At 35.6% G+C, this 26,308-nt stretch overlaps 1 protein-coding gene across 21 annotated transcripts in view; it reads right to left on the bottom strand.

Moving 5' to 3' along the window:
• MEF2C (myocyte enhancer factor 2C) overlaps nucleotides 1-26,308 on the bottom strand; it is a 173,373-nt gene that overhangs the window by 78,628 nt on the left and 68,437 nt on the right. For 14 of the 21 annotated variants that reach the window (XM_086696994.1, XM_086697025.1, XM_086697045.1 and 11 more), the window contains one exon: nucleotides 17,881-18,076. In XM_086696994.1, the coding sequence (XP_086553120.1) occupies nucleotides 17,881-17,934 (54 nt within the window). In that variant the 5' untranslated portion in view covers nucleotides 17,935-18,076. Of the gene's footprint in view, nucleotides 1-17,880; nucleotides 18,077-19,899; nucleotides 20,281-21,205; nucleotides 21,364-26,308 lie in introns of those variants that run through there. The other 7 variants (XM_086697001.1, XM_086697038.1, XM_086696991.1 and 4 more) reach the window with 5 other exon arrangements.

The following is a 26,308-nucleotide window of genomic DNA, read 5'->3' as shown; positions in this document are numbered from 1 at the left end:
AAAGGGACTATTTTTTTCTTGCTTTCTAATCCAACCCATCTTGCAGAGGCCAGCTCAGTTCTATCTAATACCTATTTGTGCGTAATTCCCAGATTTAGATTCCCAATCCTCGCTTTTTTTTTTTCCATCTGCAGACACCCAGTGGATCTCCTCCAGTCCTACGTCTATCTGAACGTCATAGTAATCTCTCAAACCTCCAAAGCTTAAGCCCATTATCTTCATCCTCGAATCTGCTCCCCGTTTTGGACTGGCCATCTCACAATAAACTCAATCACCCAAACTAGAGACCTCAGAGTGAACTTTGAATCCTGCTCCATCCCACACACCTAAATAAATGTGTTGACAGGAACTGTGGGTGAGCAGACAGAAAACCTGACCTCCTGGTCCCCTCAGTCCTCCACACTTTGTTAATACTAACTGTTTTACCTATTACCCTTTATATTTTCCTTAATAGCATTTATCACATTTTATAATTTGTTTATTTTTGTGTGTGATCATTTATTTAATGTCTGTCTCCTTCTCTACAGTGCATGTTCCACAAGGCCATATGCCATTTGTATTTGTTCACTGTTGAATGCCCAGTGCTTGGAACAGCAGACACATATGGGCTCATGGTAAAAATCTACAGTATAAAACTCAAACAAGGAAAACTTTATGTGAAGTTTTTAGAAATATCAAATTGATGGACGCTATCTAAAATTATGTGATAGCTTTTCCCATGAAATATTTTTGGCAACTCATAAGCAGAATTAAAAAAAAAATCTATACTTAATGATTATATTGTTTTTATCACATTTGCATTAAAGGCAGCATGGTAGAAAGCGAAGAACATGGGGCTTGGATTCAGAGGACCCGGATTTGAATGTGGAACTTGCTATTTACTAGTCATGAGAAATTCTCTTAATTTCTTTCAGTTGAATTTTTCTCTGAGTTTGATTTTTCATCTGCAAAACGGAGAGAATGCCTACTCTTAAGAGTTGCTGTGAGGACTGTATAAAATAAACACATGTACAGTACTAAGCACGGTACTTAACACTGAAGCTCAAAAAAACTACTTCTCATTCCTCACTTGGTTGATTTACACAAGAAGAAGAAAAGCTTACGAAGTATGTCTATGTTGGTGACTAGAAGAGTCTACTGATTAAGGCTATTTGAAGATCTTATTATGCCTAATACAAAGATAAAGCTGAACTATGGAATCCGTACTGATCTTTCTTTGGAAAATATGGTATTTATCAGCCCACATCAGCTAGTAAATTATCTACTCAGGTATGTTATTTACATTTCAACTTGGGACAATTTTTCTTTGTAAAAATTGCCAATGTCATAAAACCTTTTGTTTTATGTTTATTGACTGTCTTTCTAAAGCGCTTCTAATAAAATGTAGCTAGTGTTTTATTTCATATCTAGTTATACTACTTTAGATACTTTTATTCTAGTACATTCAGATGAGTCATGATTCATATTAACAATGAGGTAAATAAAGACTATTTCTTTGAGGGGCACCTCGGTAGCTCAGTTTATTAAGTGTTGGACTTTTGGTTTTGGCTCAGGTCATTATCTCACAGTTTGTGAGTTCGAGCCCTGCGTTGGGCTCTGCACTGACAGTGTGGAGTCTGCTTGGAATTCTCTCTCTCCCTCTGTCTCTGCCCCTCCCTTGCTCTCTGTCGCTCTCTCTCTCTCTCTCAAAAAAAAAAAAGGCTATCTTTTTGGAATGGATAAAGAATCATAATAATTAATTACATAAACATACAAAATGTCTTTTAACATTTATTTTAGATGAAATTCGGTTGTGCAAATGTACTTGCACATGGGTATTTTATTTAGTGAAACAGTGTACAGAGTAGGTTCAATGCAGACGGCACTGGCCCAAAATACTTTCATATATCTAAAACCACTTTTAATCAGACTTTCATAACCACAAACTGTAGGTGGAATGTCTCAATACAGTATGGTTTCTGTTGTACTCAAACCTCAGAATTTAGCACGTTACAACACTCGCCATCAAAGTACGTTTCAGCACAGAAATATCACTAAAGCTACTATTTGTGTTTACTTTGAGTTACTCCTCAACTTTTGTGTAAGCAAGTAGGCTAGTGGATAATGCATACTTATTTAATAATACCTGTCAAAAAAGTCAGTGCATATAGCTTCTTTTCATTAAAACTGCAAACTGAAATGGTGCTGACTGTATTAAAGCATTTAAGAAAATATCTTCAAAATCTACTCTTAATTGCTCTAAATTTAACTCTGTATTATGTTCATGCTCTTCATAGCATACTCAAAATGTATTTTATAATGCTTTTTCTCATTGTGCATAGTTAGATAAAACTGTTTTTTAAGCATTAAGCTTTCTAAAGAGACCCGGGATATTACTCTTCGTTTAAAATATGCCACTCAATGACAAAGATTGCAATTCAGAGCTTTTATACTTAAATATAATAATGTATTGTAATGATTACATTTTCATAACTTGACAATAATTTGTGATGGGGACAAGTCCATTTCTATTTAAATATCATATTTGTAACCTTAGGTGAGATGGAAAACTGTTTTTATAAGTGGTTAGGCAAAGAGATGCTCTTTTCCAGTGTTCTACATCAATCAAGGTGCACTGACAAGAGAATAAAGCCAGTAGTGTTTAGTGGACATTGTAACTCGGCATTTAGTTTTCAGAATTAAAGAGATTTAATATGTAATATATGCATGGAAAACAAAATTAGTCTGTAAGCAATGACCATTTTATGTTTTTTTCTTTACTTCTGGAAACAGCCCCAAATATAATGATGATGTTGTAGTAAGAGGTTTCAGTAACCTCGAGTTTTAAATCCTAGCATATGGGCAAGCATCACACATCTTACACTTACAATTACTTTAGAACTTACTAGGTATGAATCAGGAATTCAAATTAGAATTTGAAATTGAGAAAAGTCACATTCATTAAACATACAGATCCATACAACTCAGTTATAAAGAAATTTGGTAAATCTATTCACAGAAACAAAAATAATTCAAGCAATTTTGAATGAACATTTTCTATATGCCAGATGTGAAGTAATATTTATTGACTATTCTCCATGTCAGACATTTGTGCTAGATGCTGGGGCTTCTATTACATATATATCTTCCTGAAGAGTTCACGTCTCTTCCTCCCGGCTGGAGAAAAATAGTCATTTACTTCATTGATGCTTAAAAGCGATTTTCTTTATTTGAAAAAAAAAATGCACTACTTAGTTAATAGCATTATCTTTTCAGTCATGTGTAATGATTTCACATTTTTATCTAGAGTTGGGTGAATTCAGTTTGTGTTTTCTGACCAACCTTTTCTCTAGACCGAACAAGAAAAATAACAGTAGATGTTAACCCAATCAGGTGAATATGAAATGAAGCCTTCCATATTGGTTATTTCTTATCTTGTTCTTAGTGAAAGATGATTGTGGCATTATGCCCCTCCCCATTTCCATCTGGTTGCTGGCAGGCTCCCATCAAGCTGCAAGGTTTCAATTAGTGTAAATGCCAATTTCTTCTACGAAGCTTTCATTGTTACATTCAGATAGAACTCATTTTTCCCTCATGGTGATCCTCTAGAACTTTTTACAAACCTTCACCATGAGACTTATTCTAATATTATAGAGTTCGTTGTTTAGGAGTCTGCCTCTCCTATTGGCTTTGAGTTCTCCAAAGATCCTGTCTTGGGCTTCATACAAACTAGGCAGTGGACACTCAAAGAACATTTGCTGAGCTGGTGGATTATGGAATGGAAATAGTCTATTTTAAAGTCTGAATGTTTGGTGTGTGGCCAAATTCGATGAAAAAGATGAGGTTCTAAAGAAATTGTGGCATGAAGTCAAAGACCCTCTCCTTTTTTTGTAGAAATAAGATAATTTTGTTTTATAGCTTTTGAGCTAAAATAGCTTTTGCAAAGATTAAGCTCATTTAGATTTTTAAAAAAGTATTTCAACAAGATCTGCAACAGGGGTTTTATTGTTTTGTTTGCTACCTTTCAAATTAACCACTTGAAGGTTTGAACACTTAAGGTTTTAGAGGAAGAAACCAACTTTCAATTATGTTGGTTTCTTATAAAGCTTGTTTTTATAAGATTTCAATAAAAATTTGCTCCCGAGAGAAAAATAATAAAGTCTAAACGTGTCAATATAATTTTCTGCTAAAAGTAGATACCTTTTTTTACTTGACTTTTTGACAATTTAATCTCTCAAAAATAATAGATTTTGGATATATGTATTTGTTTTACTAAAAAGTTCACCTGTTAGTGACAGGAATCTTGAGACAAAGACTTACACCACTTTGGAATCTTAGAGAAGCTAGAGAGTGTCTAGAGAGAAATACACGTGTACATATGCTCTAGATTTCAAGAAAAAATATATATCAAAAAGTTCAGAGAAAAATGGTCTTTATTCCTTTCCTAGATGATTCATCATGAAGGATGGAAAAGTGTGAAGATAAAAATTTAATTTTATAGTCACAAGATACAGAGATAAAGGGAGAGGATCTGCAAAATGCATTCTTTGAGCAAAAATTCACTGAACTTTCCAATGAGCTAAGATTTTCAAAAAACATGTATTTGGCAAAGAAAGTATTCAACGAAGTCCTCATCACGGTATTACAGAATTGATACTAGCTGGTAGTAATTTTTATCATTGGATTAGATGAAGATGTAGAAGGTATGCTTATAAGATCTGCATATAAAAATAAATCTGGGGGCGCCTGGGTGGCGCAGTCGGTTAAGCGTCCGACTTCAGCCAGGTCACGATCTCGCGGTCCGTGAGTTCGAGCCCCGCGTCAGGCTCTGGGCTGATGGCTCAGAGCCTGGAGCCTGCTTCCGATTCTGTGACTCCCTCTCTCTCTGCCCCTCCCCCCTTCATGCTCTGTCTCTCTCTGTCCCAAAAATAAATAAACGTTGAAAAAAAAAAATAAATCTGGTAGAGTGTCTATCCATAGCCGCCTCTACAGACTAGAAAGCTGGTCACAAACAATACGATGAAAAAGTTAATTTTAAAGTCTTTGTTCATATTTTTTAAAAAAACAATTCTGGAAGCTCAGGTTGGAGGAAAATTAATGTGGTGGCTGATATGGGGGAAAGGATCTAAAGTTGTAGTGTTCCAGAGTGGGAATTAATTATTCTAATGATCTTTTTGTTAGTACTAATTAATCTTTGGCACTGTATGCAGTTCTGAGAATTACATTTTACCATGACACTGACAAAATCAGTGTCTATAGGATGGCAAATAGGTTGATGTAGGATGTAAGAATAATTTTGCATTAGAAATCATTAAGGGAATCTGGAATGTTCAATCCAGAGAAATAGAGTTAAAAGTGATTTGCTAAACACTTTCCAAGATCTGAAGATTTCTGGCCATGTAAAGAGGCAGATGAGTTATTCTGTTTTACTCTACATATTAGAAAGCATTGCTGAAAATCTTTTAAAGAGGCTCAAAATAGAACATCTAGGGAGGAGAACTATCAAAGAGTGGATCTAGTCTGACAAAGTAGGAAGCAGTTCATTCCTGAGAATGTTTAAGTAGAGCTGCATACCAAGGAAGGTACAGAAGGTATTCCTGAATTAAGCAGAAGCTGGACCAGAGACCTTTAAAATATTTATTTCAGATTTTAGATGTTCAGATTCTATGCCTAGATAGCACACGCTTCTAGGTCAAGGGGAAAATGTGACTGAATGGTAATATGGTTGAAAACAAGAATCTATTTCTGTAATTTCATTCTATAAAATGCCTGTGTTTTGGTTACCCAATCTCATCAATATATTATCATAATCACCTCTAATTTCCATATTCCAAGAAGTAAAACAGGGTCACTTTCTTTTTATAGTTAGATAAGATACAAACACTTTCCAAGTGTTAAAGAATTTGAGTTACAGTATTAAATTATGGACAGTGCTGAAAATGCACAGAAAAATAATTGTCCAGATTGATAAAATAGAAAATTCACACTATTAAGATATTTTTAAAGAAGTAGTATATATGCATCATTACTGGGGCAGTGTGGTATAGAAGCAAAAATGTAGGAATTGAAAATCAAGTCGGAGCTCTGCCATTTATGAGCTGTGTGCTCTTGGGTAAATTGTTTAACTTATCTGAGTCCTGGTTTCTTCAACCACAAAGTGGAGGTTATAATGGACATCTTGCAGAGTCATGAGAGTTCACCGAGGCCCATAATAAAAGTGTAAGTGACTTGTTGACTGTGAAACACTTTACAAGGCAGGTAGTATTTTTTCTCTGATGCATCAGGCTCAGTTAGTTCTTGTTACATATGGTAAAAGACTGCTGTCCTAGAACCTGCCAACTTGGGTTAACATTATTATGTCTAGGCTAGAGTTTCTCTCTCAACTAGACCTTGAACTTTCCGTGGAAGCTCAGAACTTCTCTTTTCCAATCTTATCTCCTGAAGTCCCAGAACAAAACTTGGCTAAATATTTGTTGAATGAATGAAAGGATAGATGCATGGAGCAATTACACCTTTTTTGCCACCCAAAATGAATGGCTAAAAATGAATTTCAGTGCATGCTCAAACTATGTTAATAGGACATAGGAAATTTGCCACCGAGAGGAAAATTTCACATAGTTCTTTTTCTTTTTTGCCATATTAACTTATGGGGAAAATATGCTTTTGGTAAAACTGAAATTCAGGACAGAAATTGGAGTGGGCCAAATTTTGTGTATGGGTTTGCTGGTGAAATGATCATATTTCTTATGATTGTTTTTTTGGTAAGTGTTGACTTCATTTGGTGACTTTTTTTCTAAGAAGTTAAAGACTTTATAATGAGTTATCTCACCACATTTGACGGTATCTCTTTTAAGTTACCATACGGCACAGCTTACCATCCCCATTTCTCAGATGATACTTTTGTAAATGAAGACATAAAGTGTCACAAAACTAGTCCTTGGATGAGCTAGAAATACAACCCTTTTCACACAAAATTCATCCTCCTTTCCTCTAGTTGTTTTTCCCTCTTCTAGCTGGCCATGCATTTCAGGGGCTGACGGGCGGCACAGTATGAATCCCATCAACTGTTCACTGAGCAGTGTACAGGCACATTAAGAATTGTCAGCAATTCTGATGAGTGCAAGCAGAATAGTGCATGAACTATTAATTCATGTAAGGATAGCTTTCTAGGTTAAAGTAAAAAAAAATAATAATACAGAAATTGAGAAGAAGTTGGCTTCTATGTTCTCACAATAAACCAAAGCTCCTTTTGTGTGGGTGCTTCAGCCACTTCTGCCCTCAGGACCTCCAGCCATTCCCACTAAAGCCAGTGAGAACCACATGCATGCACCAGTGGGCACACACTAGTTCTATATTTATGGATGTTTATTTAAATTTCACAAAATGAGAAATATTTTGGTTGGTAGCAAATACAGCTCTGTTTACAGCCAGAATAAAAAAGGTAGGACTCTGATTTACACACAGGCAATGTAAATATCAAGTTCTAAAAACAGAGGACAAGACCTGTATCATTTCCTACAGGGTAGGGATATTAGTGTGATTACTGTGTAATGGAAGGGGCATTTAATAATGAGTCTCCCGGCCACATGTGTGCCTGCTCCGTTCACCCTCCCAATCTGGGCTCTGTTCACGTAAAGTTACCTCAGGAGAACTTTCCTGCCATATAAACTGTGAGAGTCCTCGTATCTTACAGGAGTTCTGAAAAATTGAAAGAAAAGACCTTTGGAAACAGCAGCTATTCACATCTCTGAGAATAACTGAGTCCTGAACTCTAGAACCTTTGATGCAGTGCTAAGGAAAGCAACAATCACTTTATCTATGGGTCCCTGATACTTCTTTCCACCACCCAGAACACTGTCAGCTGAATCTTAATTGAACTGCTCAATGAGTGGAAAACTTTTTGTTCAGTTCTTTAATTCATAAAGTGACATTAGTTTCTTTGTTTTACAACGTATTTGGGACTAATATACCCAACTAATTCTACTTTCAAAGTTTTGAGGCTTTATCTTTTTGTTGTTGTTGTTGCCCAACAAGAGTCACGAGAAATATAACCCGCATCCTATGAAAATATTTTAGATTTAGATCCATTCTGCCTTACTCCCAACATAGTTTCTCAGTTTCCTCCTGGTTAAGGAAATGGAGCGACTAATGAAGGACAAGATGGACAGTTCATAGATACAATGCGCTCTCTAATCCAGAGCCACGAAGTCTTCCTATGTGTTTAATGGGTTAAGGATGGAGTCAAGAGTCTGCAACGACAATCTCTAATTGAAAAAAAGGGAAATGCCCTCTTAAATGCTCTTTTTCTTCCCCTGGCTTATTCTGACAGTAAGTAATGGTACAACTGTTCTACACTATTCCTCTTCAATTTTATTTTGTTTAATTCAGTCTGTCATTAGAAAGGCTTGCGAGCTTTAGGCTTGATGATTACTCTCGGTGGGAGGAAGTAATGCCACTGCAGACTCGTGTTAGACAAGCGCTCCTTTATACAATGACGGGGCCTGCCATCGTAAATGAAAGGCTCTTTAAAGAGCAGTGAGGGACTCTTTTAAGCAGACTGCTACCATGTGCTTGTAACCCTCCAGCACAACTTGCGAGGATGAGACAGCAATGTGTTCTGCTGCAAAGAGGACTATTGTCCTCGTTGGCCTCAAGCGCATTGAGCCGCGTTTCACTGCAGTGTAGCAGGATTTCCAAAGGGTTTGCAAGGAGTAGTTCCTAAAATTCTGAACAGAATAAAAGAATGAAAACAGGGGTTTGAGAGTGTGGAATTTAGAACTCTACCATCTCCTCACCCTAAGCCGACCCCCAAGCCCCAAAATAAAATTTAAAATTTTGTGCACTGCACTCTGTTTTGAGGAAAAATAATAAACAATGGGTTAGATCACAGTTAAATAGTTGAATGTACATGAATAAACTTGAATGTTTATTCACAGACTCACAGGGTCTGGGTTTTAAAACTTGTGATAGCTAATTTCTGATACATCTGTCTCCAGGAGGAAAAGGAAGAAAGATGGTCTACAATTATTAAAATTACCAGGATTTAAAAGATTTTGTTGTAGTCCATTTTTAAGCCTAAAAATGTTCTGGATTTTAAAGAGATGACTATAACACAGTATGTTTTTAATTTTTTATATGTGCTATTCAGGTCTCCTTGGTTCATTAAAAGGCTGATTTATGTTCTAAATTCAATCTGTAAATGCAGCCATAAAATAAATACCTCTATCTATTTCTCTATACCCCATATACATACAAAATATTTGAATATGAGACAAATTAAATAAACCAGATTAATATTTTGGGGGCAAAAACATGTTTACTAGTTTAACAAAGCCAAAATGTACCTAAGGTAAAGGTCAAAGACTACTTCATTCCCTGCTGAGCAAATGCTCAGGAAGCACATTTGTCTACGTTTCCTGTCATAACAGGAAGAGTGTAACTTCTTCCTTTCCACGATGGCTTCAGTTTTACCTCCTAACTCCAATATTTTCTCCCTCAGGGCCTTCCAAATCAATCCTCACAAGACAGAAGGCAGGAGGCTGTCTCCGTTGTAGTTTCCAAACAGTTGCGTTTGTTGAAATGTTATTTAAATGTTAGTGATTTCTTAAGCTAAACTGTTCCAACTTAAAATTAAAAGTCAAATTTCCAAACATTTAGAGTGGATCTCTTATTCCTATTAGTGGTTCAACATATTTCAAAAGAAATGCAAATATATATTCCATATTATGCAATTTCATTTACTTCAAGTTAATTACGTTATTTTTCTTTTTAGACCAAAGTTATTATTCTGGGGGTGGGGAGGGAGAGTTGCCATATTGTCTTCAATAAGAGTATGTGGGGGATGTAAACTTTAAAAATACTTGCATCAAATTTTTGAAAGAGCTTATTTTAAACGAATAAATTATAATGTTAGAGGAAGTCTAGACTGCAAAGGACAGAGCTTTTGAGAAAATTAGCAACACGTTCTTTAATCTACAGTTTGGAAGAAACCTCTGGGTTTATGTGGTCTATTTATAATGTTAATATTTTTAGGGTTGGTTTCTTAGTAATACAATGTCACACACTTTGGTTTGTGCATTTGCAAAACAAAAGGTGACTTATTGCAAACAGAATGGGGTGTGCATGCATTCACAGAGGTGGAAGGTGCCATTCAATGCCAACTCTCTACACAAACTGATGAAGATACAACGAACACAAACGTGGGAATTTCTCTAAATTATAGTTTTAAATGAAAATTGAATGAGATATACAAACTAGAACTGAAACAACAAGACGTCTTGAAGCCCTCCAGTTTGTGCAGATTGTTACTGTATTCCTTGTGAAAATTTTGGCACCTCTTGGATTCCCTATCAAAGGAAACCTAATGAATGAATTTGATGGCAGTTGAGACAATACTTCTCTGGTAGTCAAGGAATAGAGTTAGTGGATATAAATATAAAATAGCTCACATGTATGGGATGTATAGTAAATGTGCGGCGCACTATTTCTGTTTCACCCATATACTGGGGAGACCATTTGTGAACTGTTTTTAAATTGCTAGGAACAGAACAGAAATGAGTGGCCTGATGTCATAGCTGCTCAATGTATATCAGAACACTCTAGCTACCTCTTTGATTTGGAAACTCACAAAATACATTTTATTTTCCTTCTGGTTTCCTTTTTCAGTATCTTCAATCACCAGTAATTCCAGCTCTCTGAACAAAAACTTTTCCCCCTGGTGATTTTAAGATTAATGAAAGAATGATGCAACTTAAATGCTGGGGAACCTTTAAGTAGGAGCCCACAGGATGCATCAATATACCTATAATTCAATTCTGAAATGTTTTATGCCCTAATTCATTACTATGATACACTCTAATTATTTATTGATACCAAGTTTAGGGAGGCAGTTTAGCTGTTAAGAAATGATACTGAGAGTAAAAAAGGCTTAATAATCACCAATATCAGTTATCTGTGAATTTATTTTAGATTTAAATCAACATTTCTGTGATTTTTTAAAACTTTAAAAAAATGCTCTTATTTATTTTTGAGAGAGAGAGAGAGAGAGAGAGACTGTGCATGTGCTCATGCAAGGCGGGGGAGCGGCAGAGAGAGGGGGACAGATGATCTGAAGCAGGCTCTGCACTGATAACAGCAAGCCCCATGTGGGGCTCGAACTCACCAACTGGGAGATCATGACCTGAACCGAAGTTAGATGCTCAACCGACTGAGCCACCCAGGCATCCCTATTTAAACTTTTGATTCACTTGATTTAAAACAAGCTTCCAGATATTCATGGACTAACATGTATAACTCTTCGATAGCAATTTAAGTATAATTTCCTCTCAGATACTATATATTTGCTTGGTATGCATACAGGCAATGGACAAATCTGTAAGTTCTGTTCATGCAGATGACAAAAGAAAAAGTATGACTGGAATAATCTGTTCAACTCATGGTTTAGAATTAATTACAAAGTTATCTTCCTGAAGCCATTTATTTGTCTTTCTAAATTATCAAGTTCCTCACATTTAAAGAGTAGGTTAGTAGGTTTTTACCCTCAGGTTTAGAACTGTAATTAGCCTTTTATTTACTGGCATTCTGGATATCACCTTGAAGGAACATTACAGTACAATTTTCACTGAAATTTTAGCTAAAATTCTAAGAACAGCCTAAAATAGTGGAAAGTAGCAGAACGTAAGGAATAATGCTTGTTTCTTTTGAGAGTCATTTGATGAAATCAATAAATCTCTTTTATTCACTTTATTATTTTTTTTAATTTTTTTAATCTTTATTTATTTTTGAGAGATAGAGACAGTGAGTGAGCAGGGGAGGAGTAGAGAGAGAGGGAGACGCAGAATCTGAAGCAGGCTCCAGGCTCTGAGCTGTCAGCACCGAGCCCAATGTGGGGCTCGAACTCATGAACCGTGAGATCATGACCTGAGCCGAAGCCGGACACTCAACCGACTGAGCCACCCAGGCGCCCCTCTTTTATTCACTTTAAAAAAGATTAGATTTCGTTTAAAAACATCCTTATGTAGAAACTGTTCACAGGTTGCATCTACACTGAACATATTTCTCCGAGTTCTTTTTTTCTGAGCCTATTTAAAATAATTTATAAGTTATATAAAGAAACTGACTGGGTGGCTCAGATGGTTAAGCATCGGACTCTTGATTTCAGCTCAGCTCATGATCTCACAGTTTGTGGGACAGAGACCCTTGTCCGGCTGTGTGCTGACAGCCTGGCGCCTGCTTGGGATTCTCTCTAGCTCTCTCTCTGACCCTCCCCTGCTCACACTCTCTCTTTCTCTCTCTCTCAAAATAGGCAAATAAACATTAAAAACATAAAAAAAAAAAAAAGAAACTGACATAGGGACCTAAGAAAAGAGAAAAAGTTAGAAAATTTAACAACTATGATCTCTGAATTCCTTTTAGTCATAAGGGGATTCTCTTGTTCTATTAAGAGGAGAATGTTGCTAATTGTCTTTAATTTGTGCTCCAGTTATTGCACTGATAATTACATGAAATTTTGTTTGCTGGCAAAAACTATTAGTGTGCCAGACCTGATGGAAGAGAACTTAAGACTTTTAAAAATCTTCTTCCCTTAGCTTACTATATTAGGTCCTGACTGTGTTATTCGGCAAATATTTTTCCCTTACAGTTATTCAAATATTTAAATGTCTTTTTATAACAAGTCACACAAATACATTTGGATTTACCTCTCCTATCATTTCAAAGTGGGGAAACTGAAAATTTAAAATACAAACATACAAGTATAAACAGGTTTAGGTTAAACAAGCTTATTTTTTGTATATCTTTCTTCTTGATACAACAGATATAACAGATTTCTAAGTATATTCTGCTTTTGTAAAAAGAGTGAGACAAAGGTAAAACTCACTTTAAAAGTCTGTTTTTTTTTTTCAGGAGCATATTTACTGGTACCATATGAAGTAGGGTAAGATTATTGCCTGATTACTGAAGGTACTTAGGGGGTAAAAATAAGAAATGCAGAAGGAGACACTGAAATTGTAGTGTTAGAATAAAGTGGATGTTGGAAGTGATAAAAATGGTGACAAGTAGTTCAAAATAACTTGGTCAGTAACATATATTTGAAAATAAGTGCTGCAAGCATAGAACTTAGAAAACTACTCCTCATCCTTGTCACAAGCCCTGCCCTGCAAATGTCTGTGATTTTCCTTCCAGCCCACAAGCCATCCTCTGCTATCAGCCACTCCTGCTCTGAAAGGATTCTCTCACCCCTTGTGAGATTCCAAAGGCTCCTTTTGTGCTCCTGCTCTGCTCTACTCCACTTTTCTTCCAGCTCCCTTATAGCCTTTAAAAGGTAGAACCTTCTTGAAATGAGGTTCAGGTACCACTCTTTAGTGTTCTACACAGCTCAGGAGTTGTTTTAATGGAGGTCACATTAACTTATAAAAGCTAATGGTTTAAAAAGCATGAGTCTTAATAGGAACAGCTAATACGTACATTCATGGGGCGCTTATTACATGTTAGATGCTTTAAATTTATGCCCTAATTTAATTATCTCAATGACTTGAGGTGGGTACTATTTTTTAAACCTCAGTCTATTGATGAGGAAACTGATAAGGCTCAGAGGGGCCAGTATGTGGCAGAATTGGGATCACAGCTAGGTTCGTGTGTCTAAAACCCATGCTTTTCACCATTATGTTACACTGGATGCAGTATGATGTGATTGGGAAAAGCAAAGACATAAAACCATGTTCTTAGCCATTATATTATACAGGATGTAGCCTGACATGGTTGAGAAAAGCATGCGTTGTTTTGTTTTTTTAATCTGAAAGGTGTGGGCTCCAAATTTTGGCCACGACTTAGTATTAACTCTCTGACTTGAAAGCTTTGCATGATCTGGGCCCTGTCTAGCATCTAATCTTTTCTCTCATCTCTCCAAAGTCATACATACCAGACTCAAGTTCCACAAGCTTTCCCTTGGCTCCTTAGCAAGCTCTTTCCGTTCTTAAGGAGCTTTGCAAATATTGTTCCATCTGGAATGTTGTCACCTGCCTAACTCTGACTCATGTTTTAGTTCTCATCTTTTAGCATTTCCTCAGAGAGGCCTTTCATCCAATCCCCAATCTAAATAAAGCACCTCTTGTTATACTTTGATAGCGCTTTGATAATTTCATTCACACCACATATTTATAACATTTTTATTATATATTTGCAAATCTCATGTCTGCTTCATCCTACTAAGCCAGGGATCCACAAACTCTGGCCCACAGGCCATATACAGCCCATCTCATTTTTGTCAGTAAAGTTTTATTCATAGACACATTCATTCATTTACACATTTGTCCAAGGTTGCTTTCACAACTAGGGCAGAGCTGAGTAGTTGAGATGAAGACTGTATGGCTCACAAGGCCAAAAATATTTGCTATCTGGCCCTTTACAGAAAAACTTTGCTGACCTCTGTGGCAGATGATAAGCTGCATGAGATTCGTCTGGTTTACCACTGAATTCTTAATGTTAAGCATATTGCAATCTAATAATATTTGTTGATTTAGTAAATAAGTGAATTATTCCCCTGTAAGTGGGGTTAATAAGAATTAAATGCAATAACACATACGTAATTCTTGGTACATGTTGCTACTTTTATTAAGTTATCTGGAAATTTCTATAAGACACATTAACAATTCATGATTTTATTTATTTTCACATACTCGCTTAAGTAATGTATGTAGTTTAAGTAAGAAATTGAGAAATAAGTAGTTTTCATAAACTCAGAAACGCTGGACAAATTTTTAAAGATAAAATGAGCTGTTCATTTTTTTCCTCCTCTAAACTATTTTATGTATACAACTGGAGTTTCTGAGTGTTAGCAGTTCTCCTTTAGAGTAAGGGCGAAATTAAATTTAAACAGTTAGCTGCTGTTTTACAGCAGTGTTAGTTCTTAACGATATTCACCTTATACATCAGCTTTGTAATATTTCATTTCACACTTTTAAGTCTCTACTTCTTATTCCGTAAAAACACACCCTGTTCTCTGTATAGCCAAATAAACACCTGCAATGGCAGAGTGGGCTTTTACTACTTTTAAGAAAAGATGACAGTGAGCCATTGTGTGAGGTTCTATTATGGAGTCTGCAGTGGGGTAAGCTTCAAAAAGGGCAAAGCAGTTAACATTTTTCTTTTCCACATGTGAACACAAAGTTTAAAGGAAGCCCAGGCTGGGGGAGCCTCCGCACTTGGGATGATTGGCTCCTGCAGATTTGCTAGTGGTGGTGATTATTAGAAGTGACCTACATCTTGTAAGCTTTCATGTCCACTCTCGTAGTAGGTGAGTGGTGCACATAACAAACATTTATAAATAAGATGGATGTCTGAGACTGTCAATACCACTAAAATAATCACTGAAATATACATTAAAACATGGCAGTTTTCACTTCTACCAATTCAAGAGTATGAGTGAAGGACCTGCTATACCTAAAGGTTGGAGAAGACTACACGGATCTGAAATTCTGTAGAATAAAACCAAGGAATTCATCTTCAGGATTAAAAAAGTCATCTAAATTGAAGTGAATTTAAACAATTTTTCTTCTCCTACAATTATCAAGACTTCTAACATGGATGAGAGTAACAGTAACTATAGACGCAGCATATATAAATTAAGATAAGATGTTCAATTATTAGCTCAAAAGTATGTGTTAAAATTCTTCCATCCTGTGTGAGTTTTATGTTCCTTTATAAAGCATAATGAAAGCTCATGAATTCAACCTGCAGAAATTTTCTCCTTTCTTTGTAGGCAAAAGGAAGATACTATGAATTTCATGAACCTAAAAATTACCTGGTATTATCAATGAAATTAGGTGCTAATTCCTATAATTTTTGACAGCACTCAAAATAGATTCTAGTACAAATAACTGGATCTAAACAGTCAATGGTACATGGTGTTCAATATTTCAGTCTTAATTTCAATTTCAAGCTGTAAGCCAACAAAAAAATACTGTGGTCTATATTGACAGAATTATTACTTTTTGGCTTGACCGATAGCAATAAACAATGTGTAGGAAAACAATGAAGAAATCCATCAAAAATCTTTACTTATCCTTTAACTCAACTTTCAGCCAAAAATAGTTCAAGTCATGTGTATGTACCTTAAATATAATAATTTAAGGGAGTATAAACTTGGAAATCTAAAATTTCTTTATCTCTTAATGACATACTGGCTTTGATGGCATAAATAACAACTTGTATTCATTATCATTTACACATATAACAACTTAAGTGTCCATTAATGGATGAATGAATAAATAAGTTGTTACACACACATATACACACAATGGAACGTTATTCAGCCATAAAAAAGAGGAAATCCTACCATTTGCAACACCATGGAGGGATCTTGAGGGCATTATGCTAAGTGAAAGAAGTCAGAAAGAGAAAGACAAAGACTGTGTGATCTCATTTATATGTAGAATCTAAAAAACAAACAAACTCACCCAAAGAGATCAGACTTGTGATTACCAGAGGTGGAGGGTTGGGGGAAGAAGAAATGGAGGAAGGTGGTCAAAAGGTACAAACTTCCAGTTACAAGATAAATAAGTACTAGGGTTGTAACGTACAACACGATGACTACAGCTACCACTGCTGTGTGATACACAGAAAGGTTGCTAAGAGTAAGTCCTTTGTTTCCTTATTTTTTTCCTTTTATTATATCTATACGAGATGATGGATGTTAGCTGAACTGATTGTGGTAATCATTTCACAATACATGTAAATCAAACCAACACACTGGACGCCTTAAAATTATAGAGTGATGTATGTCAATTACGTCTCAATAAAACTGGAAAAAAAAACATAGAAAAAAACTTAAACCAGAAATCAGTTCTAGTCTCACTTGCAGTTCCAAGAAGACAGAAGGGGAGACAGACCAGAGTGTCTTTATTTGGAGGAAATTAGTCTGGTGAGGGCATCTCCAAAGGCTATCCTCTTAACTTTCCCCAGAATAAATGAGCAACAGGCAAAACATTCCTCTCTCCCATGGTCAAGGAATGAATGCCAGTTTTGGAAGTTCCATTATCCATTTGTAATGGTTGGGATCTGGCAGTACTACAATTTGTTAGTTAACATTAGAATGCATACAAACCACCCAACTATCCTTGTATCACCTAACCAAATGCATTCTCCCCAAGTGTGAAGGAAAATAGTCAAATCACAAATATTCATGATATACAAGTCTTTGTCAAATAGAACATTTAGAGATATAAAATCTTTAGAACAAATTGATGGTATCATACAGTATTATCATTGGACTTGCAGAAAAAAATGGTAACATCATCTGCCTCTTTGTTTATACAATTCATGGTTTAAAGAAAATGGTATGAATTAATGAGTAGTTTTTGCCTACATGTTTTAAGTTACTAATATTTCGTGAGGGTGTTTATGGTTGTTGTCAGCACAATGCTAAATATTTTGGAGACATTTCAAAGTCTCTTTTAGTGTGAATACAAATAAAGCCATTTTTATAAGCCTATATCCTAAAACTTTAAGTGCATGACCACAAAAGTCCTCGTTCCCATGAATATAGGAATATCTTTGTTTGATGATGCGTGCAGTGCAGCAATGTTATGCTTATTAACTCTTAATTATTAAGCTATTCATGTTATACAGGGATAGCTCCCGTTCAAAATTTATTGTGAAATAAAAAGTGAATAATCATGAACATGTAAGCTATTTGTCTAACAGATAAGGTGATTCTTCCCCCTTGACATATGATAGAATATTAGCATTTAAACTGGCCACATTTAATTCACTAAGACTTCTCTTAATGTATGCTCACAAGTTTGGAATGTTTTCCATTCCATAAGGGTACCTTTAATATACCTGGGGGAAATGTAATAAATAGTCCATGTAAATAATGATACAAGAAAAAGTCTACCCACTCACCTGTCTGTTACGTTCATCCATAATCCTCGTAATCTGAATCTTTTTTCTCCCCATAGTCCCCGTTTTTCTTCTCTCTCTCGTCCCTGAAATTATGTATTTTTTCCTTCCTTTTCTTTCTCTTTCCTGTTTCCTCCAAACAAATCTCCTTCTTCAGCACTTGCACTGCTCAGTTCCCAAATTCCTGCATTCGTTCCTGCTGGACAAAAAAGAAAAATTAAATGCCACTTTAACTGAAAGCCAGTTTCATAAGAACTATCGTATTCTAATTTTTTAAAAAAGAAAACTATATGGAAGTAAGCCAATCAAATGAATGAAAATATGTACTCAAAGCACATGGTATATCCCATGCAGGAGCATATCAAATAGGAACAGTTTGTTTTCACAGTTAAAATAATCTCATAAGTAATATAACAAGTCATTTAAATGACAAAAACTGTACTTTAAAGCCCAACACTTGAAATGTATCTTTTGCAACGAGTTTCTTAATATTTTTTAATGAAATTAGGTGACTATTTTCACCTTTCTATTATGAAAAATTACCTGAATCAGAGAGTTAATGAACCTCTATGTACCTGTGTATGCTAAGTAGGGCAGCTAATTCATTTCTGAAGGGAAAACAATCTCGTGTTTTGACAGCAGAGGTGATAACGTCCCTCGTTATGCAAATAGGATGGACTATTATGAAAGTGCTATTTGATATATGTAAATGTCAACTAATTTAAATCTAAATCCTTTAATCTTATTTTTAAAAAGTCACTGCTATGAGAACACTGTAAAAATAATATGGGATATTTAATCTTACATAATAAGCAGCTATCAGCACTGAGATCTCCTTTTCCTCTTGAAAGCCCTTAAGCTATATATTGAACACAAGAATTAAAAAAGATAATCATTCACAGAAAAGAAATGGTGGGAAAAAATTAGAGTATTACTCCATTTATAATGATACTTTTTTTTATAACTACACTTTTTATAATAAGCCATCAGTTCTCAAAATTTAAATATGTTAAAAAGACATATCATATGTCTTTGGGGAGTAAGATACAAAATTACAGAAGCCTGATACTCTATATATACTAGATATCTTTAGGTCATGAATTAAAATTAAAGAAAGGATCATCCATAATATAAAATAAACCCAGAGAACCCGAGTATTAAAAGTATGTATTTTACTTTGTTTTAAATTCTATCTGAAAATATTTGAAAGTAATGAAAATAAATTGCCGTGAAATGTGGAAGTTAACCAGAAAGCATTCCACAATGGATTCTTCATTTGCAAGCAACAGCTCCAATTATCCTATCCAGTCTTATGTCAGAGAATGCAACTACTTTACACATGGCTCAGAATTTCCCTGTTTTAGTTGGTGTCTGACAAGGGACCTGAAAAATTCCCACATGTATTATGTAATGCTAAGCCAATGTCCTGGCTATTTAATAGATTATTTGGCTCCAATTCAAAGTTATCGGAACAGGAAAGCTGTTATACACTTGGTCTGATCATCAGCTGTCTTTTGATTTCTTTAATTTAATTTCTAAATTCTTTATCACCTTGAGTAAATTTCTTTAAATTAAAATTTTCTGTGGTTATCTAATTGCAGAAGCTATTATGATATAATTAGTTCTGGTGGATTAAGCGCTGCTTAAATACTAAGACCATCCATTCTCCTTTGCCCAATGCCTTTCTACGAAACTGTGGCTCAGTTGTGCCTCTGAGAATACTATATATGTTGAGTAACATCATGACCACACAGTGCTCATCAAAAACTCCAGTGGTAATTTTAAATGTTGGAAGTAGTTCAAAAGTTTTAAAGAGTTATATAAACAACACACATTTGACAAATACACATGAAAAAATTAGCTATAGTAACACATTAAAATCACATTACAATAGAAAACATTCATGAAGCACAATTGCATTATATATTCGCTGTTGCCAAACACTGTCCATCTATCTATTTTTAGAAACAGTCTTAAATATCACTCAACTGGGCAACTTTCCTGTGTTTCCCATAGTCTTACCTTAGAAGCCAGCGGCACGTTAGATTGATATTTCCCTTGCATGTGCAAGACCCCAAAGAGACAAACAGGCTTCCTCTATCACAGAAAAGCCAACCCATGAATCCACAGCAAATGCATATGGGACAATTTCCTTTCTTTTCGTTTAGCTGAGGCCGGTGGCACTATCGGCTTACAGGACTATGCCTGCCTAAGCGCTTATTCACTTTAAGGTGGAAGGTCAGGGTGAACAGATTAGAGTGTGGTGACAAGGCGGGGAAGACGAGAACTTCTACAGATCCTGGTTTCAAAATACAAATAACCAAACAAGCAGAGAAACATCCCAGGAGAAAAGTCTCCTCAGAAAGGCAGAGGGAGCGCTCCTCCAGAGCCAAACTTAGAAGAGTTCCTACATATCACCACCCCATATTTCACAACTTTGAAATGAGAGACACTTTTGAAAAAGAGCAGGGCAGGGATTTTAATTAGTGAAAAAGGATGGGAAATATTTTGCCTGAGAAAATTTATATGCATATATCAAACATGTATATAAAATGGTCAGAATACCACTGGATATGTTTTCCCTTTTGAAATACGCAAGGTAAAGACAAACAAGCTTAAATTTCAGTAAAAATTAAGATATTTTCCTGCTTTCCATAAAAATGAGTATTTCTTGAAGTCTTGCCTGCTGAACATTTTTAAAATACGAAATCTGATATTATTATGTACACATGCAGACTACTACGCAGTGATGATGCGACGTTTTCACGAAGTAAAATATGTCACAAGATGTGGCTTAGAACATTTGATTATGGATCACCACGTTTCAGGGCTGCCAGTAAAAATTCAGAGTTAGGAAGGTCAACAATAGCTCAGGAGTTGTTTTCTTAGCATAACTATTTTTCTAAGCTGATTTTTATGCAAAAATTATTTTGCAAAGTCGGTTTCGAGTATTAATTTGTAGGAGGCCTAGAGAGGCTGAGAAAGAGATTACGTAAGTTTAGTAGCTTTTAAAACTGTTTTGTATGTATACGAAGAAGAGAATCGCTAAACTCTGTGGAGCAGAATTTCAAGTTATGCTGAGAACTTTCATTACATACAATCAACCATAAGCTTAAAATAATTCCAGCAGCCCTGCTGCTAACTTCTCTCCACATGAAAGAAGCATTCTTGGAAAATGACAGAGCCACAGAGAAACAATCAGTAATTAAAAAAAGAAGAAGAAAAAGAAACGCTCTACCACAGTTACACTCTATGGAGTTACAGTCTTCTGCATTTTTTTTTCTTTTTGTCAACCTAAATATAAGAAAAATAAAATCAAGCTGCTTACTAAAAAGGGGAACTTCATTATGGCAGGCTTCTGTTCACTTTGAGTTTGGCATAAGCAGACAGATGAAGGCAGAGTGGTTTTGAGACCCAAGTAGAGAAGAATATCTTGTGGACAGATGCTAAAGATCCTTCTCCCACCCCAGCTCTCTCATTTACAAACAAGTTCCCTTGAGTGACACACACCGCCTCCCCCCTTCCCAGCCTCACTCTTTTTTGCGCTCTTCCTCCCTCTCTCCCTCCCTCCCACAAAATCCCTCCCCTTCACACAGAAGAATCTTGACAGAATGGCAGGAAACACGCACAGACTGGTCGGGGAAGGATATGATGTCAGCAACCACGAACAATAAAAGGTGTAAAGGTGCTTCCTTCCCTAAACTGTTCCAGAAGTGTAAAATGGGAACCAAAACTCTTCACTTCCTTCTCTGAGCAGAACTGTCTGAGTGTGCCGTGCTACATGCCACACACAGAGAGGCCTTTGAGAGGTTCAGATAAGGGACAATGACAGAAACGCAGACATGGCGAGACAATTTTGTATTTCTATTTTTAAAGCACCTAAGAAAAATCCATTTCAGGTCTAGTTTCGTCTTTTGTATGATTGCTTTAAGGAATGAGAACAAGAAAACGAATTCACTTTGGTCAAGGAGGAGATACATCACAATTACCATTTACTATGTCTCGCAGAAGTCATCTGACACAGCTAACGCAGCCGTATAATCTTAATTTACCCTTCGAGGCAAATGAAGAATTCTATACAGACAAAGAGCCAATTGGATAAATTATATTTTTGGTAAAAAATAGAATCACAAAAGCTGTCCAAAAAACAAAAAAAAAAAAATCAATGTTTGTTAGTAAAACACATTACATCTTTGCAACCATAGTTTAAAAAAAGATATAGTGAGTGGGGGGAATAGATGAGTATGTTATTGCAGTTCTCAAAGTTGTCCAAAAAATTCAGAGTAAGAACCAAAGAAACTAACATAAACTTTCAGTATATAATGAAACTATTTATTTTAATCTCATCGCTATTAGGTTCCTTCTAACATGGAAATGGCAGTCTACCATAAGGTTTCTGTAGGAAGAAAACCACATATCAAGTGGATCTGAGTCATCTTCAGATTTCAATCATCTTCCCACAACACTTTGATTTAGAAATTAAACACAACCTTCAGTTATGTGTTTTGATCGTAGAGTGAGACTGCCATGCCACATTAAAAGATGTGGGAAGAAATTAATTCTCTTCTGCTAAACTTATCTTTGCAAAGCATGTATTTTGCTACAATAAGCACAATGCAGTCACTTAAATAAAAACAACCTATGAAAAATGATCAAACATTAAAATATGTGATGTCAATCTGCAAAGAAAGAATTCTGGTTTTCTTTTACTCATATTAGCAAATAACTTCTTCGCTGTCTTACATTTTCACTAATACTAGCATCTTCATACAGAGTTTTATAAAAACTAAAGGCTGAAAACCAAGCACACTATGTCCAACAAAAAATGATACTGTCATATAAACACAAACCGGATGCTTAGTACGAGATGAAAATGATCTTAAGCCCAGTTGCTGCAAGCCTGGTATTAGTAATTCAAATAAGTAAATGATTCATTATTATTTGAAGTGGAAAACTTTGCTTATTATGGTACATAGAGATACATTTAACTTTCTCCTTTATGACATATTTGAAAGACATATGAGGCATGTAACTATATTTTGGTTAAAATGAACAAGTAGAACTTTTACTTTTTTTTTCTGCTTAAGAGGTATTTTGAACTTCGAAAGACATAACAATTATTATTATTCTCATTGTTACTCAACTATGTTATATCCTAAGAGTTGGGGAATACTTCCTTGGTCCTGAAAGTCACTCCATGTCTCTTGAAATAAATTTATGATGTTGTATTACCCTAGCTATGAATGCTAGCTGATTTCATTTTAAAGGCACATAGTCAAAACTTACCTTCCTAAGGGTACTTAAAAAACCACTATTATTTACCTCTGGATACATACCATCATGCCAAATACAAAGTTATCTTCTCAATTTATTTCAATTTAGTGGCAATATGATGGAATTTGGAATTGTCACCAAGTCTCAGTAACATAGTGTCACATACAAATAATAATGTCATCTGTCAGTTCCTCATACATGCCACACTCCTTCCTACCACAGGGCCTTTGAATATGCAATCCCCCCCCTGCCTGGAATGCTCCACCTTCCCCTCTGTGCCCCCTTAACTTCTTCCTCTCCTTTCTGTCTTAGCTCTAATTTCACCTCCTCAGGAAGCACTCCATCCTTTCATGATCACAACAAATCCCCCGTTAGGACTCACAGCACCATGCCTTTCTTTGTAGCACTTGTCACAACTGAAATTGCCTGTCTTCTTCAACATCTGTGGGCCAACTCTGTTTCGTGTCACTTTCGTAATCACATTATCTACCCCACTGCCAGGCACATCAGAGGAGCCGGTAACTCAGTTGATTAATGAATTTAAGATTTTTACCTCTCAGGTATGTATTTTCTTCAGTTGCTAGTTTTAATGACTATTCCTGAGAATATTTTCATATTTCTGCTTATCCAGAAGCAAGTTGACAACCTCATTTAATCCTCTGTCATATTTATATAGCATCTCATATATGGAATAAGAGTAACTCACAACCCGAAGTCGAAGTGGAAAGAATTTTGGAGTCAGGAGGCTCAGGTCTGAACTTGAGCTTGTTGTTTGCTCTTGCCTACAACAAGCTGGGAACAAACTTCTTGACGTGCAGGATGGCTACGAGCACTAGGTGTGGTACTGTATGCAAAGTGGGTACACAGCAGCACTGCAGACATGACCTAGTACTTGTAAGATTGCTTCAGTTTTGAGGCATAAAACAAAAGTCGTGTTATACAACGAGGCTACCAAGCGAATCATAGTCCTTACGTACACCGTGAAGACTTCACTTTCCAGAGCTAATGATGAGCAAGTTCTAACAGGTAATGCTTCATTTATTCCTTAACAATAATCATTATATGAAGAAAAAAATTTACAGTGTTATAAAAATTAAGAAGTTTCTCTTAAGTATCAGTCATGGAAGAGCTTCAGGCTGCAAAAGCAGAAATAACTAGGGAAATATATCAATTTTCCCAATGACCATGGCTGCTGAAAACTCTACATTAATGCTTCTAGTCCTACTTTAATATCTTTCCCCAAGGACAAAAGGAGATGAAATGTATGTCAGAAATATAATAAGGCTAAAAAGGAACTCGTTTTGAAAACCTCTGCAATTAATTTAATAAGTGGGCCTAACCTGCCGTTATCACTGACATAAATCATTTTATTTACACAGTTCTAGAATTTAGGAGACACGCATACCTTCAAACAACCGTGTTGCATTATAAACAATTTAATAAACACGAGGGAAGCATACCTTCCCCGTCATGGTTTTCCATGGTATATTCTGTCTTGAACATTTTTTTCACACTGCAGCTTAAACAGCCTTCTTCATTCCCCGTTCCAAAATAAACTCCAAATGGTCTAAATATGTCAAGAGCCTCATGCTGTTGAACCACATCACAGTTTTTTTTTTTTTTTTGCCTTTCCACATCATATTAAGTAATTAATTCAGGGTTCTATCATGTCTTTGTTTTCCTAATTTTTCCCAACAGTACAGCCACCACCTTTTCCTTCAAAAGCACTTAGTGATGTGCCAGGGCTTACCACAAAGGTAACCCCTGCATTGCGTCATCACAAAGCAACAGCTACTATTTGGCATCACAGATTACGTTCTGTTCCCCAGCTGTAACCTCTCAGTAAGAACACGAAGCTGGATTTTGTGTCGCTCTTACTGAACAAAGCAAGTAAAGCACCACACAACACCAGTATCGGTGAAACAAAATTGCCAGCCTTCAAAGCAAGCTAGGATTGAAGAGGGAGATGTTGTTACACGTTTTTGTGTTACTATAACAAAATCTGAGTTCCTGGGCATCTCATAATCCTTTCAGAAAAACATTTTATGTTCATTATTTTCTTAATCTTTTATCATATTTCATCATATGAAATTCATATTCATATGAATTCATTCATATGAATTTCATATCATATTTCATCACTAAAGTGGAAAAATTCTATAAATTTCTTTCTCAAAAGCCTATATGTACCAGACACCATGTTCAGCCTTACTGATACATTGGTGTGTGTGTCTGGGTGTGTGTGGGGAGAACATTTTCGTGCAAACCTGCAGCAAATGGAAAAGCTCCATTTCAGTCTTTCATAATGTGAAGATAAAACAGTAAGAGTACATTTTAAGACACCTGAGTAGTCTTAAATAATCACAATATTACTAAGAAATCACAATATTACTAAGTAATCACACCAAATAATCAAAGAATCACAATAGCACCAAATAATCACAATAAATAATCACAATATTACTAAGAAAGTGATATAACTGGTTAAAAGGCAGTCTAAGTAATTATTCTGTATTCAAATATTACATTAAACAATTGAAAATTATGTCCTAAAAATAATTTGCTTCTGTTTTTATTTTCCTAATTTAGTTAATATTTAAAGATGACCTTGAAATAGAAAGAAATAACTACTGTCCTCCTGCCAATGTTTTTGTTATACATTAAGGAGAATAAGCTTGATAAATCACCCACTATTTACACTGAATGTCATTTACTTTTTGTCTTTGGTCGAACTTCAGGAATTTATAAAGTTTACATAAAAGCCTTTCATCTAATATACATAATAGCCAAAATGCCATAATAATGTCTCTCAAAATATAGATATTTGATATTGCTGTTCTATGTGGCTCAACATGGAAACCAGTGATTCATCAATTTTTCTATTCTCTTCATCTCTTTTACAGCATCCTAATCAACCTAATTAAGGCTTTGTTCATCTGAAACCTCTGATGACAATTTGTTTAACTCTATCCCACTGTGGTCTTCTTATAAGGAGAATTAAATCTGATCTTCTGACAGCAATCATTAAATGATCCCAACTGGCCCCAATTAAGCCACATGGCTCACGGGCTTCCATACAGTCAAGTGCCAAGTTCTCTGCTCCATTCGCACATCATTCTTTACCTTGGTTTATTTTCTTAAAGCCAATTAAGTATGT

Source organism: Puma concolor, chromosome A1 (assembly GCF_028749965.1).
Source record: "Puma concolor isolate L17-30 chromosome A1, mPumCon1.1.hap2, whole genome shotgun sequence".
NCBI lineage: Eukaryota > Metazoa > Chordata > Mammalia > Carnivora > Felidae > Puma > Puma concolor.
Note: the sequence above shows the minus strand (reverse complement) of the source record. Positions and strands in the feature narration are given on the sequence as shown.